General features: G+C 38.1%; 3 protein-coding genes across 3 annotated transcripts; 1 reads left to right on the forward strand and 2 right to left on the reverse strand.

The window, feature by feature from the left end:
• Positions 1-1,343: 1,343 nt before the first annotated feature.
• On the forward strand, positions 1,344-5,685 carry LOC127752485 (small GTPase LIP1). The gene is made up of 7 exons (XM_052277878.1): positions 1,344-1,782; positions 3,560-3,651; positions 3,732-3,882; positions 4,216-4,520; positions 4,769-4,822; positions 4,917-5,041; positions 5,224-5,685. Exons 1-7 carry the CDS (start codon positions 1,674-1,676, stop codon positions 5,417-5,419), a joined length of 1,032 nt encoding a protein of 343 aa, XP_052133838.1. The 5' UTR covers positions 1,344-1,673; the 3' UTR covers positions 5,420-5,685.
• Positions 5,686-8,771: 3,086 nt separating this feature from the next.
• LOC127752642 (uncharacterized) lies at positions 8,772-10,214 on the reverse strand. Its single transcript, XM_052278047.1, has one exon. The coding sequence runs from the start codon at positions 10,212-10,214 to the stop codon at positions 8,772-8,774; it is 1,443 nt and encodes a 480-aa protein (XP_052134007.1).
• A 5,292-nt stretch (positions 10,215-15,506) lies between these two features.
• On the reverse strand, positions 15,507-17,342 carry LOC127752889 (putative disease resistance protein At3g14460). The gene has a single exon (XM_052278329.1). The coding sequence runs from the start codon at positions 17,221-17,223 to the stop codon at positions 15,775-15,777; it is 1,449 nt and encodes a 482-aa protein (XP_052134289.1). The 5' UTR covers positions 17,224-17,342; the 3' UTR covers positions 15,507-15,774.
• Between the last annotated feature and the right edge of the window lie 1,353 nt (positions 17,343-18,695).

An 18,695-nucleotide genomic window follows, 5' to 3' on the forward strand; every position in this document is an offset into this window, starting at 1 on the left:
GAACATTGTCGGTCCACCGCGCCGTCATTGATTTTCTTCGCCAGAATATAAGAAGTTTTAAGGTCTGGACACGGTTATTAAGAAAAGTAGGTAAAAGTGAGTGGTGAGGGTTGTGATTGGATAAGTAGTGGAGGTAGGTGGGAAAAATGAATGGTGGAGAGTTGTGATTGGTTGGGAAGAGAATGTTGTGGAGAATTTGTTATATTTTGGGACAAATTCTAAGAGATAAAAGTTGTTATATTTTAGGACGGATGGAGTATTTGTTTTACTTTGGATCACCCAAAAATATTTTTGGAGCACATCAATGACCTTGAACACATCAACATCAGTACAGCGACAATCTTCCCGATTTAGACGTACACTATTTCCCCCCAAATGAGGGGATAAATATCGCTAGAGAATTAACTTAGGGTGCTCTAAAGTATAACAAATACGATATGACTCAGTGTAGTAAAAATATTACCTAAAAGTTGTCTAAAGTAAAACTTGAATAATAAAAGATATAGAAAATTCCTTATGTATTTTTGAAAGTTTATCCAATCAATTTTATGCTCTTAAATTTTGCTCACTCCTTTATGTATCTCTAAATTTTAGTTTGAATGCATTCTATACTTTTTTTTGTTAGTTGGCCGTTAAATTTTTATCAAAAAGTTTATTTTGCCTTTGCGTATAAAGAAACACATATTTATTTATAGAGATGGTTGGAGGGTAGAAATTTGTTGTATGAGAATATTATAATTATGCGTTTGTTATGTGGGATATTATTTATGACAAAAATCATTTGTAGATACGACTTAAAAATAATGTTTATTTATTAATTATTAAAATTTGTTTATGTACCATATAAATATAAATAGATTTTTCTTATACAACAAACATGTTGTACTAAAATAAAAAAAATATGCTACTTATACAAATAAAAAATAAATATGATTTTTTAATCTAAATAAATATAAAAGTCTCATGGAACAATTTCTATACTTTTCTTCGTATAAAGGGTAACCTGATTTTTTTTTAAGAATTTAACAGTCACCTAACATAAAAGGTACGGGGTACGAAAGAGATTTAAACTAAAATTCGAGAGTACAAAAAGAACGAATAAAATTCAGAGGTAAACAACCAAGTTTCTTCAAAATTATACTCCTTCCATATCTAAATATTTGACGCCGTTGATTTTTTTAAACATGTTTGACTGTTCGTCTTATTCAAAAAATTTAAGCAATTATTAATTATTTTTCTACCATTTGATTCATTGTTAAATATATTTTTTTATACATATAGTTTTACATATTTCACAAAAGTTTTTAATACAATTCAATGAAAAACAAAATCCAAACAACACTCAACAGCAACCAACCTCTCATCAAGGAAGCCAAGAAGAACAACAGCAGCGCAGCAAAGGCGGCAGCCGATCCGACCAACTCACCACCACCCGCAGCGCCGCCACCGGGGATCCCCCACCACCACCAACCACAGGATCTCTTCCCCCCACCTCCCACAACCCCGGATCCCTCCTCCTCCCCCTTCCCTCGATGCGGCCAGCGTCGCCGCCTCAGGATCCGGCGATCTAGCTGCCCCCGTCGCTGCAACTGCTTGCTGCTGCTGTCTGGTTCTTTCTTGGGGGGGCGCCTCCGGCGAGGAGGAGGAGGAGGAGGAGGAGGAGGAGGAGGTAGATGAGGTTCTGGAGGGACAGCGGCGGGGGCGGCAGCGGCGGAGGCCGGGACCTCAACGGCGGCGGCACCCCCTGCGGCCAGGTGCGCGTGCTCGTCGTCGGCGACTCAGGTCAGCAAGTCCTCCTCTTCATGGTTGCGTCGCGATACAAGTATAAGGTGATGCCTTTTATTTGCTTTAGATCAGGGATGGTGAATTGGTGAGCGAGGTTTCGTCTCAAACTCTGAATCGTGACGAGAGTGTTCAGTTATTGGCTAAATTTGATCACCGACCAATTCAGCAGCGTCTATTTTTCTAGTTGCAAAGAACATCATCTTTCATATTCCAAATGACTAGTTATTGTACTTATATGCATCGACTACATAGCAAATTACAGCTATTTTACTTAGGACCTGAACCATGCATTTTTTGCACTACTGAATTTTCTTCATCGCCCTTCCAAGTTCCAAGCTGTACAATATATGCACACATCCGTCTGATTTAACACCGGTTAAAACACACTCCAGTTTAGCTATGTGCTCAAATTATGAACAAATATGAAAATTTAAGTAAATTAGCTGCCCTCAGATTAAAACCATAAACTCAAAAAGGAAGCCCTTGTGATGACATATTGTTTCCTTAAGAATTCCCTTTTGTTTGTGTCAAGTAAGTAATTGCATTGGTTCGAATATGAATAGCTGCTTATAGTTATGTTAGCGTGTTAGAATGTCCCAAAATTACACAAAATATAATGGATATTGGACACTTTAACATATACACGTAAAAATATGTTAACAAAATTTCCTTTTTATGAGATATGTGATTGTGCCAAACGATGTCCCAAATGACCATAAAATTTTTAAAATATGTAGGACATACTATGTCGCCACAAACTTTTCTTTTAATTGCTGAATTATATTGACACAAACGCCCAATCATAGTACTGCACAATCTAAACCATGATTGTTTAACCATAAGTACCATCTTTTCTCTTCTGAATCCAAATTGCGCATTTTTGTCATCTTGTCTGTGATGTATGCTGGTGCATCGGGGCTGTAAAGTTATCTGTTTGGAGGTGGTTGGACAGCGTTGACTTCAAGCAAATCTGTTAGAATAGCCAGCCAAGGGAATACTACGTCATGGCTTTAGGAACTTGTTTATTTATCTTTCCTGAACTCACACGAACCATCTGTGCCATCTAATATAGGGCCTTCGCTGAACAAACTTATTCTTACTGACGGACGACAGGATGAGATGCCACTAATAGCCAGCATGCGTTTCACAACCAAAAGACAAATAAAAATAAACTGATGTTTGAGATGTTATCTTCTGTTGGTGCTGCCTTATGCACCAGTGTCTAGAATCCAGATGTGCCATCTGGTGTTCTGCCTTGTGATGTGCTAGCTTGCTGGGTGCAGCCACACATAAATGGCTGCTTCTGTTGCACATGTCATGGTGCAGATGTCATTGCCATGAGCTCACGAACATTAGTCCAACTGTTATAAATTGTTGATGATGGCTCATTCTTCTGTTAATGATGTCCTGCACTAACATATATGAAGTTGGTCTAAGAAAATTAAAGAGTGGATACTGCTTAGTCATTGTCTGAAATAAATCCGTGCGTGCTGATGCATTTCTTCTCATCAAAATTTATTCTCTGGGAGAAATTGAAGAACCTCTCAAATATGGCCCTGTAATCTCTGTATGGATCTTCAGTTGCCCATCACATACATGCTGTGAACTGCTAAATTTGACATAATTTTGGGGAAGTATTAGTTGAAATGACCAAGAGATATTAGATTTTGTATCTTGGAGTAACTCATATGGATGCTCAAGTATGTTTCTACCAGTTTTCCTTTAATTGTTCAATTGCGCGGTACATGATACTTTTCCCCTGTTCAATTTTTAGGTGTGGGGAAATCATCATTGGTTCATCTCATTCTGAAAGGCTCTGCAATTGCTCGACCACCCCAAACGATTGGATGTGCAGTTGATGTTAAAGTATGTAATGCAGTGCGATATTTGCCTTATTTATAATTTGTTGGCAGTATATTTTTATTGAAGTCTTCCCTCAATTTCAGCATATTACTTATGGAAGTCCTGGAAGTTCTTCTAATAGCATTAATAGCATTAAGGGTGATGCTGAAAGAAACTTTTTTGTTGAGCTCTGGGACGTTTCAGGACACGAGCGCTACAAAGAGTGCCGATCACTTTTTTATTCTCAAATTAATGGTAGGCACTTTATGCCCTTTTTGACCAACATACTATTTTTGTTGTTTTAACCCCCAACTAGTTCATTCTGCAATCTGTAGTGTACACCACGTGTTCCAATTGTTATTTTTCTCTCGACCTGTATTATCAAGACTTCTGCACATTTTGTACCACTTAATACAAACTTATATGAATCAACATATTAATATATACCTTTTAGATTTCTTAAATTACAACCTATGCTTGCTCTATTCTGTCTTGTCTAAGGGATCTCATATATATATTTTGTGCTTTCGTTACTGATTAAATATATTACATTTCCTGTATTCACCTCCTCTTAAAATTATTCACCAGGTGTCATATTTGTTTATGACCTCTCTCAGAGGAAAACAAAGACAAATTTGAACAAGTGGGCAGTGGAGGTTGCTGAATCAGGGACCTTTTCAGCTCCTCTTGGGTCTGGTGGTCCAGGAGGCCTTCCGGTTCCTTACTTAGTGATTGCGAACAAGGTGGATATTGCTCCAAGAGATGGTAAAAGAGTTAGCAGTGGAAATCTTGTTGATGTTGCTCGTCAATGGGTTGAGAAGCAAGGCCTACTTCCATCCAGTGAAGAACTTCCACTTGCAGAAAGCTTCCCTGGCAATTCTGGTTTGCTCACGGTAATTGTTTTCTTTTTGATCAACAAGGTTCTTTCAACATCTTGCATTGTTTGCTATTCAAACATGTTGCATTATTGGCTATTCAACACCTTACTCCTTTATCTGTAATTTTTATTGTCTTTCTATACTGTGGTGGATGGTAGGCAGTCTAACTTGGGGTAGGAGTTATTAATATTTCTCTATTTTCTCACCATCCACATGTTAAATTTTTAGAAATTTTGGAATGACATGTTGACATTTGAATACAGGCTGCTAAAGTGGCAAGATATGACAAAGAAGCTTTGGTTAAGTTCTTCCGCATGGTTCGTACAACTGAATCTTTGCCAATTTGACTAACAAATGGTGATCCTTACAATGCATTATTAGTTGTTAATGCTGATAACATGCATATTTCAGTTGATAAGGAGAAGATATTTTTCAAACGAGCTTCCTGCTCCTAGCCCATGGTCCCTCACTCCCAGAGAGGATACCATTCTTCCTGTAGAAACAACGAATGATGATGACCTGTTTCAAAGGAAAAGGTGAGTGCCCTTCTATAGTGCTTAGTGCCGACAACATGCACACGTGCATGCGCACATGATTTCTCCATTTGCAACTCTTGGGTTCTACTTGGAGATACATGAGGAACAAACACAGTTGTTCCATCACCTGTGTTTGATTTGCAACATCCTTTTAACACACTTTATTTCATTTATTTTGGCAGCTACGCTGGCCAGAGTTACAAATACAGTGGCGTTACGCCATTGCCTGCTCAGCGGAATCTAACTCCACCACCCACTCTCTACCCGCAGCAACCAATGTCATCGTCTTCAGAGAACTACAGATATCACAGGTTCTCCTCATCGGCAATTCCTGACGCAAGCAGTAGTAGAACGAACCGAGCAGATATCAATATATGATCCAAGAGCTCGCATGCATTACCACTTCCAATGTGAAAAATCTCATGCTGCTATGGTATTTTACTTGATCCCACTTTGTGTAATCCTAATATGCTCACCTGTCTTGCCTTGAAATGTGCATGTAGTCGAGGTGCTCTTTTTGATTGTCCTCATCTTGGCATACCACTAATGATCAATTCTTTTATATCTTCTATATTGTTGAATTGTGTTTTGTAATGAAGATCACACATGTTTATAAATTAATTAATAGAAGCATTTAGGGTGGCCGGAGTGTGTGCTGTTGTCAGTGTAACACCGATTTATCATTTTCGATCAAGCTGAGTTCTTGCCAACTCCCTCAAAAGTCATCTGTAAGGGCGATTTCTGGGCTGCAAATCAACGTTGTTTGGCAGTACTGTGTTCGGTCTTCAAAGTTCAAATGTGTTCATCCCTTGTAAATTTTGTTTGGGAGGTACTTTCTCTGTTTCACAATGTAAGTCATTCTAGCATTTCCCACATTCATATTGAGATTCCTCCGTTTCACAATGTAAGTCATTCTAGCATTTCTCACATTCATATTGATATGTCTAGATTTATTAGCATCAATATGAATGTGAGAAATGCTAGAATGACTTATATTGTGAAACGGAGGGAGTATAATCTAAAGATATTTTGGTTTGGGGAAGAGAAAATTTCCATTGTGCCACTCAGTTACTCTCTCCCTATACGCATCTGGATATGCTCCTCCCCACAAACAACCCACAGTTTTTTTTATCACCGGGCCAAATTGCGTTAAGATTAAGAACGATGTTAATATTACATTGACCAAATCAGAAAAAATCGCACCGCCTCGCTGGCAGTACAAATCACACATGCCACCAACATCACATATTCACATGCACGTCTGTAGCTAAACCCGCTGACCTCCAAGTCTACCATTCGTAGGTTATGTGGTTAGCTACTACAGCCAGCAAGCCACTCACGTAGTCACGTAGCTAAATAATACTCCCTCCGTCCTAAAAAAAAAAAAATCTTAATCTAGAAGGACCTTTTCTAGGACAACAAATCTGGCCTACACTTTATCTAGATTCGTTGTCCTAGGAGGGAGTCACATCTCCTCGTAGGTTGAGTTTTTTTGACGGAGAGAGTACCTATGTCGTTTTGATTTTTTTTAGACAAACTTTTTTTTAGATTTAAATATAGTAACATACTTAACACAAAACAAAGAAAATATCAAAATATGTTAGATGTAACGAAACTAAATTAGTGTTGTAAGTGCTATATTTTTTTAAAAACTTGAAAAACTTTAATTTTTTTAAAAAAATTCAAAGAAGACTTATAATTTGAAACGGAAGAGTAGATGATATGGAATGTTGGTAGATAATCAATTAATTGTACTTCTATAAAACACTTCATAGGTATCTGCTTATAGGTGTCGGTTTATTTAAAACTGGCACCTATTACTGTTTGAAAAATATAGATAAAAACCTATATGTGCCGGTTTTTTAAAAAGAGATAATCAAATAAATGCAATTAACACGTGTCCAAATTTAAGAAATACCATCGATAAGTGTGAGTTCTAAGAAATGCCATCGTACAAATGATTTTGTTCTAAAAATGCCAACGCCGTTAGGGTTCCGTCCATCCCGCGCCGTTAAGTGCTATAGGATGAACACTGTATTTAACGGCGTGGAATGGACGGAACCCTAACAGCGATTACATTTTTGAGACAAAGTCGTTTGTACGATGGCATTTCTTGGAACTCACACTTGTTGATGACATTTCTTAGATTTAGATGTTTGTCAATAGCATTTCTTGGATTATCTCTTTAAAAATACCGGTGCCTTTTATTTATATTATAGGTGCCGGATCTAGATAAAAACTGGCACCAATTATATTAGTATTGGTTGCTATAATGAACTCTATAATCTCTCTCTCACCCCTCTCCTCTCCCTTTGCCTTCCTCTATCTTTGGTGGAGCGGCGGCGGCCGATGGAGGACGTGGCGGCGGCGGCCCTCTCCTGGCCCGGGGGCCCTCCCCCCTTCTCTCATCCAGCGCGACGCGGTGATCGAGAGGTAGTGGCCAGCCCAGGTAGTGGTGGCTGAAGTGGAGGCTGGCGAGCCAGCGGTGAGGTGGCAATGGAGGCGGTAGTGGTGGTGGTGGTGAAGGAGGCTTGCCGACCCTCTCTCTCCTGGGGGCCCTCCCTCCTCCTCTCGGCCGCTCTCCCCCTTCCCCTCCAGATCTAGTGAGGCGGTGGTGGAGAAGACCTATGCGGGCGAGGTGGCGGCCGATGCGGAGGCTGGCACAACAAGGTGGCGGCGGGGTGGAACTGAAGCTCCCGAGGTGGAGGCCAGGGCCGCCTAGATCTCGCCGCCCCCAGCACTGCGTTGGGTGGCTGTCGGCGCAGAGTGAAAGACGGCATGGCGAGGTGGCGGCGCAGTCGCCGGATCGGCTCCATCGGTGTTTTTTTTTATTTTTTTAAATACTATAGGTGCCGGTTGTGGGTGAATAACTGGCATCTCTATAGGTGCTGGTTGCCTGTGAGTATTAGTGCCGATCAATATATAGGTGCAGGTTGTATTTTTTTTCTTATGTCGAGAACACCTCGCCTGAGGGGGTTGGGCGGGTGGGTGTAGAAGAGTTGTTGAAAGGGAGGAGAGTAATAAATAATTATTTTGGTGGATTAATGTTTAGATCCTATATTGTAGGGAAATGGTCTAAAATGTTAAACATGCCTGATGTCAATTTAATATTACACGACATTAAGAATAGTAGGACAACCTACCAATTAGTACTAACTACTACGTCGGTTCTCTCTTATTAGTTAGCTAGAATCTGTGCAATCAAGTTTTAATTTACAAAGTTCGACCACATAGCTACAATTAGCATTTGTCCATATATAGGTAAGCTATGCATCAGTATCGTACCACTGGATACCAATTGATGCCATGTTAAAATCATTGCAACGTCTGGATGGATTTATCCAACAACAATATATACTCCAACATGCATGTAAATTATTGAATGATATCTCCGTACCATAATCCGTTAGACATGATCTTCAAACAATATATATGTGCTAATCTCAAAATCATATTCATTTCATGTAAACACGACACATAAAGGATCTCATATTAATAGCATATACTCATTGATCAATAATAATGATATCTATCTCAGAAAATGGAGTGCCATGTACTTTATTCACGAATTCACATAGTATATGATATGATAATTTCTATGATTACTTCAAGGGCGTATCACTAACCAACACTTTCTTTGATTATAAATAGAAATACAACTATATTATTTTGTTTGGTTACCTTTAAGAAAGCTATACATTGCCACAATAAAATGTTGCTACCATGTTATTTATGTATTTTTTTGACGCTTCTTGTGAAGTGAGTCCGCATGCTGAAAATTCTTCTCATCATCACAATACAAAACAATGTTTACAAACCTTCTATAAGGGGGTATCCGTGATTCCCATGCGACTAACTCAAAGTCCTCCTTTGGTACAACAATGGAGTCAGCTATCAGGTCACTGAACATCACCTTGGTTAACCTCCTCTTCGACCCATAGCCTTCACAATGAGGAGGCATAAGACGAAGTGGAGAGGATGACGATGCAAGTTTGGTTATATCTATAAGATGTTCTTTCTCCAAAAGAAGCTTGGGGTGTTCACTGAACTCTGAGAAATTTTTCAGCACCGTATTTCTATATTTTTTTAAGACATGGAGCCATAAGTGAACATTTTGATTCTTTCTGAAAATATCTGCGAACACATTTGCTGTGATGAATGAGCCACCGAGCAATACTGTTAGCTCATTTGCTATAGATACCAATTGAGGATGCTCCTCTGGGTTAGTGCTTCCAAATGCGAGTACCTTGAAGAGGTAACTATACTCCTCATGTGACAAACTATTTAGATGAATTGGCCGTACTGTTCCAAACCTTGATATCTTCTCAATCCTACTTACAATTATAATCTTGCTTCCTCTGCCCATATTTGTGCACGATGCATAAAATTTCTTCCAATTGTCATCATCCGTATCTGCTGTAAACTCAACCACAACCAAATCCCTCCTTTCAGTGAAAGTTTCACACTCCATTTTCATGATATTTTCACCATTCAAGTGCAAGATTGACGAGAAGTGTGATCGAACTATCTCATTGTTGCATACGTGCGCAACTAGAGTTCTCTTACCGACTCTACTAGGGCCAATGATCGGTAGAACAGTTGGAGCAAAAGGTGGAAGATTCTCTTGCAGTAAGATATTGATGACTTGCTGCTTTTCCACTTGCCGGCCAAACATGAAGTTATCAAAGTAAAGATACGTGTCGTAGGGTCTAGGAGACATGCGTTCACATCCACCAAGAAGATAGACAAACTCTGTCATACTAGAAACAATTGTTTCTAAACTATCCAGTGTGCTTTTTAGCTGATTATGTCTAATGGTAGAGCTTTGTGAAGTACGGAAAGGATTAACATAACATGTAGGGGCTGAAATAGTATTGGCACTGCTAACCTGCTCTTCAGGTCTTGACTTGCAAAGGATGCTATTCTTGATGATGTCTAGGACATGGTAGCCTTGGTACATGGCATCTACAATCTTCTTGAACTGAAGTAGCATCTTGGAGTTAGTGATGTGCCGCCCCTCAGCCTCCTCGACAATCATGTGAACTTTGAGCAAGAGATTCTGAAGCCTTTCCATCTTTCTTTCAAGATTTTCCTGGCTCTCATACTTCTTGATCAAGAAGGATATAAATCGATTAACAACGTCACCTGCAATAGCCGATACAACCACCTCCATCACAGGCCTTTTTTTTCACCTCTTGTTTGTTGTTGTTGTTGTGTGTGTGTGTGTGAGAGAGAGAGAGAGAGAGAGAGCCCGAGAAGGAGATCCAAGTTCTTACTGAATTCTTGCAATCAGTTCGTTTAATATGAACAAGATATTTTACTTCAAGGGGTTTATGCTATATTGCAGTTAAGTGGACATAAAAAAGTCTGCCTACCTAGTCAAGATGGCTAGAGTGGTTACTCCGGTGGCCAGCACAATGAAAGAGACATTTGGTTCTTTCATGAAATTTAGGAGAAATTCTGTCTATTGTGATGGCCCTTTCATAGAAGACAGATTGAAAGCAGACACATGACCACCTGTCCACCATAATATTTTTCCTTTTAAAAAAAGAAATATTCACTCTTTTGCTCTTTCAGTAGACATCCACATAAGACATATTCCGTGACAAGTGGGGAGCGTATCCTATGCACACAGGCCCTCGCGTGTACACACCGTGTACACCAACTAAAAATTATCACAAAAAATTCTAGGAAAATTCATACATGTACTTTCAATAGTATTACATCTACGTGCAAAGTCGCATCTTCAAATTCATTCTACATAGAGAATAACAAAAAAGATAAAATTCTGACAAAATTGCAACCTTAAAACTGTCAGATTTTTTGTTTTTTTTGTTACGGCTAAAATATAATGAATTTGACGTTAAGATTTTAACCCTAGGTGTAATACAATTGAAAGTATGTGTATGATTTTTTCTAGATTTTTTGGTGACATTTTTTAGTTGGTGTGCACGTGTGTACACGTGAGGACCTGTGTGCATAGGATATGTTGCCTATATATATATATATATATATATATATATATATATATATATATATATATATATATATATATATAGAGAGAGAGAGAGAGAGAGAGAGAGAGAGTTCATACTCAATTTAGTTCGCTTAATATGAACAAGATATAGGATGCAGTATGCTATTTCAGTCAAATGGACATAAAAAAAGTCTGCCTACTTAATCAAAATGGCCAGCACAATGAAAGAGACATTTGATTATTTCATGAAATTTAGGAGAAATTCTCTCTCTATTGTGATAGCCTTTTCAAAGAAGACGGATTGAAAGCAGACACATGATTACCTGTCCACCATAAGACTTTTCATTTAAAGAAAAAAGAAACAACCACCATACATTTGTTTGTCAAAAGAGCATCTTTAGAAAGGACAAAACTCTCACTTTTGACATTTTACAAGAAAGCTGGTACTTTTAGTAAGCCAGATAAATTTGCATTGATTTAATATTATACATATATATGTAGTAAGGTATAATATATATATTTTCCTAACGTGACTTTTTCACTTTTACCATTTTTTAGGAGAACTATCAAAAAGCCCAGTTGGAATAACTATAATGAAGGTAAACATATGAAAAGATTATGGGCTGCTTTGGATTGAAACCAATTATTGCGCTACCAATATTTTGGTAGTGTGGGAATCTTGAAAAGTTTTGGCACTACCAAATTGGTAGACAGAGTTAGTCCCAGTGTGGTAAAAGTTGGCATCAAATAAAACATCCATGTGGTACCATTGAAGTTGTCAAAATTTGGTAGGGTGAAAAATTGCTTCCAATACAAATCATCATATGATACATAAAATGTTTTTTTAGAAGACGCGTCCTAGAAGAACTGGGATATTGGATGACAATCATGATAAATGGGCAAAAAAAAAAAAAACTACGTCACTCAGCCAATTCATCTTCTGAAACCTTTAACCATCTACTTGGAGTGCTCATTTGTCCCAGGCTAGCTAGCTGAAAGAAGCAGAACCGCAGATATTTTTTAGTGGATGCAAAACTATTTAGTTTTCTTTAACTGTACAACTCTTTTTTAGTGGATTGATGAAATTCTTAAAGTAATATTAGATTTGGCAACTGTGTTAAACAGCTAATTATGTATTCTTTGGAGTTTCTTTCAAGGAGAATGTGAATGCTGTTATAATTCATCTACACGTAATAATTTGCTAGCTGCAAGGGAAAACCAATTTACTAACATCCATTCTTTTCCACTAAATAATTTTTAGTTTCTTGGTTCTTGTCAACGCAAGTTTGACCATTATATTTCTTATACTGAGGAGTTATAGTATGAAAGCATTTTTCAGAATGAATCTAATGATGCACCTAATTTTCATATTAGAAATATAGTTTGTTTCAAAATTTAGAACTGTCAATGGCACTCTTGGGAAATTCACTTGGTGATGAGGCTTTTGGTGAGCTACTATAGACAGCCTTTGCTGCATTGCTAAATCTACTAGACAGCCTTCAGTTTTTCCATGTTTAGTTAATTCATGTACTTCTCAGCTAGTCTAGAACTGATTGTTTTTGTTGTTTCAGTATACATCCACATACAGACATACTGTGAAAAGTGACCTTCCCAAGTGCAGCACTGCCTTGAGATCTGCTATTGATTCATAATGTGTAAAGCTAAGACCAAGTGTGGATTAAGATATGCAGGTATGAATATAAAACTATGATGTCATATAGATTAGTGGACACAACCATCTCACAAAGCCTAGTCTGCTTTGGTGGGAAGACTGTAGGCTTTGTTTTTTTCACGTCGCCTGTTCGAATAGTGAGAACGGCAATGTATATATTTTTGGCCATTTTGCTTTCTGGTGAAGGTTTTTTCAAGTGCAAATTCTACAAAGTACAAGCAAATTTGTCTTGATATCTTCCAATGATTTTGAATTCAAAAGAATCTATTCCCTGTATCTGACAGAAGTAAAATAGAGGTATAAAACTCATGATTTCAGATGGACTGAAATATGCTTTGAAGCTCATGACAAGTTAGACGACAAGTACTTCCATCTGCTAACCTTCTATTTTTGATGATTTGCAGGAGATGGCAGACTATTGGTTCATGATCAGTAGAATCTTCTGAGTTGATAAATACTGCATATATTGATCAAGTAGATTTACTCTGTTTGCAGTCTTCTATATGGTAATTTGTCATCAAAATTTTCTTGACCTTGTCATACACTTCCAACATATGTTTCTTAGATAAAATCAAGAAACCAACATGAGTAGAACTAGGAACCCTTCCAACCATTCCATCCAATAACTGTAGCTCCTTTAGCTTACAAAGATCAGGAAATATAAGTTACTTAGAGAAAATCAACACCAAGCTAGAGAGGGAAAGAAGAACCAATGAGTTGGAGGAGCTGAGTAATAAGCTGATCCAGGGCCTCGAGAATCGGTGAGGAGCACCCCAAGTCAATCTGCGGAGATTGACCACTGCTGATTTTATAAAAAATGATTGCGCACTTTTTCTGTTAGTATGCTAATTGACACAAAAGTTCAGCCGCGATTTCTCTAGCATAAGAAAGATGAGCTGTTATATATACCTCTGTAGAAAAGTTACAAAGTAAGGATAGTACCAATTGTCAAAGTTCAGAGGGCTGGAAGCGGTCCGTTCTGTCTGATGACGCGCCCGAATTGATATAGATGCCAATAGCCGGCATCATGGCATGTACAATGCGGGTGTAGGACCCCAGCTTGTACATATCTCTAACTAACCTCAAGACTACAAATACTATTACATATCTAGACTCCTAGGATCTATCCAGCCAGATTCCATCACAAGTTGTTATAACAGATATAGATTACCTTATATATCTACTAGGTAGTATCTATATTTATGGCGTCATATTTTTCACCAAAAAATAGTCAGCATTTATTTACATTGTAAGTGTCTAAATTACATATGTAATTTTAGTGTATTTAGGATGTAAGTCCCAAAATCACATATGTAAGTGTCTAAATTACATATGTAATTTTAATGTATTTACAATGTAATCACAACAGAAAGAAGAGGGAAGCTCACAAATCACAGGTCCGTTTGGAGAAAAGAAAGAAGCTAGCAAAATAGAAAATAATTACTCACAAAATCACACATCCCTTTGAGTATTAATAATAACAAAGTAATCAAGTGATCAAGTCATCCTTGATATACACCTTGACAAAATCGGCAATCAGCGTGGGAAGCCAAGCACGAACATCAAGGGAGATCCTACCGCCTTTTCGTTAAAAAAAACATGCGCCACAGATATAGCAATACCGTATATCTAACACTTTTCATGCCTTCTTGGAAACGTTTTGGAGGACTACTTTGCTACTTCAATCTTTGGGGAGTGGGGACCAAATCACCTAACGTCTTAGAGAATTGTTACTTTTATCACTAGATTCCGAACAAATGTACTAATAATTGAGATGGTCATGCCTGCCTCATGTGTCCACCTCCTCAATAAGATGACTTGCTTAACGTACTGTGAGCAGTTTATGTGGAAGGAGATGAATCAGCTTAATTATGTCATTTGTTTATCACTTGCAACTGCAGGTATGGAGAGCTCCATCTTTAATCTCGTAAAATTGGTTCCTGCCATGTTTGTAGTAGTTGCATTTTTCTCTGTGACAAAAATGACTCTATCTTGTACCTGGATGCTAGACTTCCATTCATTCTGTTTATTGTTAGTAGAATTTCCTCTTTTTTGTTTGACAAGGACACGTTGACTAAATATTTAAAGCTCCTTTTTGTCCATCTCTGAACCAGTGGGTGGCAGATAGCCAGATATGTTTGTTAACTTCATGATTAATCTTAAGTACGTACGATTACATTTGCTCTATAATGTATCCAGGCCGGCGGGCCATCAATAAGGTGGCACCCGTAATACATGTAGTCAAACTATAATTTTGACCAATAACATTGTAGCAGGTCAAAGAAAGATATACTATGAGTAGGTTTGTTCAAAATATTATTATGATTTTATTAGATATTTCATTTTCTTAAAAATAAAGTTTGTATTGGTTTATCTTTTTGAGACCACGTCGCTGTTAAATTTCAAAATTATATTTACCGCAGGTACACAATAACTGCAGCTCAGTTACTCATAGTGACATGGCTTTTGAATTTAAGAGGTGGTTTGATTTTTAACTGAATTGAATTTTATGATCTGTCCAGTTTTGGTTTTCACACCTCATTGCTCACATCTTAGTGTTGATGTTATTCAACAGGATCTTTCATTTGAGGAAAAATAGAAAAAACTAGTATAGCTCGGTTTGGTTCATTGCCTGAATATGATGGAAATTCATGTATTCCTTAAAAACAATCACTAATTCAGTTCTGAGTTCCTTCTGTTTTTCCAATTGTAAGAAGTTCTGAATGATGAGCTTCTGAAGGTAAGATATATAAGATGGTGGCAATACATAAGATCTATTTTCAGCAAGGGGAAAACAAACAGCTACCAGCTTCTCAGAATTCAAAATGTCGTGGTTATGTCACTCCTTTTAGTGTCCAATATCCGAATTACAATATTGTCAATTTATGAGAAGAGAGAAAAATGAGGAATAGACTTGATGTATTGAGTTAGGCCCAAAGGGCATATGTTGAGTACAAGAGGCATTCCTGACATGGGAGAAGACTATACTATCCTAACCCTTGTCTACTAGTACATATATACAATGACACATATATCATTGACAAATATCATACCTACAAATTAATGAAAATAATGTCTGTAAGATTAGGAAGGATCTCCTCGACGCTTCCTTCCTGACAAGGGTTTATCTTCAGGAAAATCTTGAGAATAATTTGGAACAAAGTGAACAAATGATGTATAAGGAGGTAGCCTTGATTCCCATGACACTAGAGTAAACTCACCTTTTGGTCTAACACTAGGATCTAGTAATAGTTCTGTAAATTTAACCCTTGGCAAGTCCTTCCCTGTACTATTGGCACCAATACATGGTACGATGTGCAACGGAGCAGCTGGAGATGAATCAAAATTGGTGATGTCTACACGATGACCTTGTTCAAGAAGTAACCTTGTATGCTCACCGTACAAGGAGAAGTTCTTTTCAGCCACTGTTATGCACCTGTTCAGCATGCAAAGCCAGAAGTTGACATCCAAATTCCTTCTCAATACATCTGCAAGAAAATTCGCTGCGACAAGTGAACTTTTCAACTGCAATTGCATGGCAAATTCTTCGGCTATTTGCAGTAATCGTGGATGGTCCCTAGGATTTGCACTCCCAAATGCGAGCGTCTTGAAGAGGTAGCTCAATTCTTCGTATGAATGGATGTCAAGTAAAATTGGCTTCACAGTTCCAAGTTTCTCTGATTTTCTGAACCTGCTTATGGTGATCACCTTGCTTCCTTGATTCATTTGTGTCAGAGATGTATAGAATTCCTCCCAATTCTTTTCATTCAAATCTGAAACAAATTCAACAACTACCAACATCTTCCCTGATAAGAGAGTATCACTGTGTGCTAATCTCAAAAGATCATCTTCATTCAAATGCAAAATTGAAGAGAACTGAGATTGAACCCTCTCATCGGCGCAGACATGCGCAACCAGAGTTTTCTTCCCTACTGCAAGGCTACCAATGATTGGAAGAACAGGAGGCAGACCTTGTGAGTTGTATTCCAACAGGAAATTCAGGAGCCTCTGCTTTTCAGTATGACGGCCAAACATGAAGTTATCTATGTGCAGGTATGCATCATATGGCCTCCGCGACATTCGTTCGCATCCACCCAAAATCACCACAAATTCTGCCATGTGATCAACAGCTGTTTCTAAAATCCCCAAAGTTTTATGCAGCTCAAGGTACCTGCTGGCCTTGTCGTGCCCAGCAGCATCAACAATTGCGCGAAAACGTTTGAGAGGAGGAAATGGGCTGCTAACCTCCTTGATGGAATTCTCCTGAATTTTGTTCCTGCACCTGAACATGTCCAGGACATGGTGGCCTCGGTACATGGCATCTGCAAGCCCCTTCAGCTGCATCAGCATCCCGGAGTTGGTGATGTATCGCCCATCCGCCTCCTCGATGACCGTGGATACTCGTAGGATCAGCTGCTGCAGTCTTTCCAGCTGCTTCTCCTCTGAAATTTCATGGCTCGAGTACTTGCTCAGGAGGAAGGAGATGAACCGGCTGACGAGTTCACCGGTTAGTGCTGATACCGCAAGCTCCATGTCCTGATTGTTCAAGCAGAAAAAGGAGATCAAATGTGGGTGGTATATATGATTTGTGGAATTTCATCTGGGATGGCTTTCTCAAATTGGTTTTTGGGATGTTTGCTAGGTTTGTCGGAATTGTTGGCTTCAACTCTTTCTGATGTTCAGGTCAAGCAGGCATCTTTGAAAAGCATTTTCGTCATTGCGTTGTGAGTTGCGAGAAGGACAGGGCAACTACTACGGCATGTTTAGATCCCCTGATAAAATTTTACACTGTGTCACATCGAATGTTTGGACATATGCATGGAGTATTAAATATAAAAAAAATAACTAATTACATAGATTACGTGTAAATTGCTAGACGAATCTTTTAAACTTAATTGCGCCATGATTTGACAATGTGGTGCTACAGTAAACATTTGCTAATAACGGATTAATTAGGCTTAATAAATTCGTCTCGCGGTTTATAGGCAAATTCTATAATTTGTTTTTGTTATTAGACTATGTGTAATACTTCAAATATATATCCGTATATCCGATGTGACATGCCAAAACTTTACGCCTTGAATCTAAACACAATCTACGTCTGGTTGATATACTTGACAGAGCAGCAAACCAATGCAACATAGGATATGTGCATGATTGGCATCCTTTTTTTTTTTCAATATTCATTGCTTTATTTTTAAAAAATGGTGGCAAGAGACTGCCTACTACATTAATAGAGCAGATTAATTAGTTGTTATGTACAAGTGGCCAAAGTGCCCTTAGAGGCCGGTCTAAACAGGTGACTAGTCACGAAACTTCAGAAGCTCTGGAACACTTGCTACATACGTCTTAAAAATTGACAAGTTTACAGGAGATGTGACGATGACTCTGGATGGAGATGACAAAGGAGGCAGTAAGGATGGTTTGGCCTGTAGACGATCTGTCGTTCACACTGCTTTGAATTATTAGCCATGAGAAGATCTACATTTTGGAAGAGCGCAGTTCTTCCAGAAGTTTGTTTGTGCAGAGCCCAATATTTATTTCTATTTTTTTTTGTCACAGTTGAAAATAATCGTAAATGGAGTTATGGTCATATAAAATCTATATCTATACTTAATAAAAAAATTAGTAAAGCTTCTGCGTACTTTTTTTTTCGTCCGTTTTGTTTTTTTTGTTTTTTTTGCTGTTTTTCCTTTTTTGGTCGCCGTTTTCTTTTCTTTTTTTTCATCCGTTTTTTGTTCGCTGGTTTTTCCGGTGGGTATACTTTTTATCCGTTTTGTTCTTTTTACGCCCGTTTTTCTTCTTTTTCTTTTTTGCTCCCTTTTTTTTCTGGTTTTTTTAATCCGCTTTTTTTAAGACGCCTTTTTTCCGCACGCGGTAAGGGTTCTGACAGAGGGAGGTAGCGGTCTGAACAGGGGATAAAAAGAAAGGGATATATAGACTTTCGGTATAAAACCAAGGAAGAAGTATAATGTATAGCAATCCAAAAACGTTTTTACCCATTG

The sequence above is a fragment of the Oryza glaberrima genome, chromosome 10 (genome assembly GCF_000147395.1).
Source record: "Oryza glaberrima chromosome 10, OglaRS2, whole genome shotgun sequence".
NCBI classification, from domain to species: Eukaryota; Viridiplantae; Streptophyta; class Magnoliopsida; order Poales; family Poaceae; genus Oryza; species Oryza glaberrima.

Bases quoted from the DNA above. Each gene is read 5' to 3' on its own strand.
- LOC127752485 (XM_052277878.1), top strand. From the start codon at position 1,674: ATGAGGTTCTGGAGGGACAGCGGCGGGGGCGGCAGCGGCGGAGGCCGG. The intron at 1,783-3,559 runs GTCAGCAAGTCC...TTCAATTTTTAG, and splicing joins GCTCGTCGTCGGCGACTCAG to GTGTGGGGAAATCATCATTG. The intron at 5,042-5,223 runs GTGAGTGCCCTT...TTATTTTGGCAG, and splicing joins GACCTGTTTCAAAGGAAAAG to CTACGCTGGCCAGAGTTACA.
- LOC127752642 (XM_052278047.1), bottom strand. From the start codon at position 10,214: ATGGAGGTGGTTGTATCGGCTATTGCAGGTGACGTTGTTAATCGATTT.
- LOC127752889 (XM_052278329.1), bottom strand. From the start codon at position 17,223: ATGGAGCTTGCGGTATCAGCACTAACCGGTGAACTCGTCAGCCGGTTC.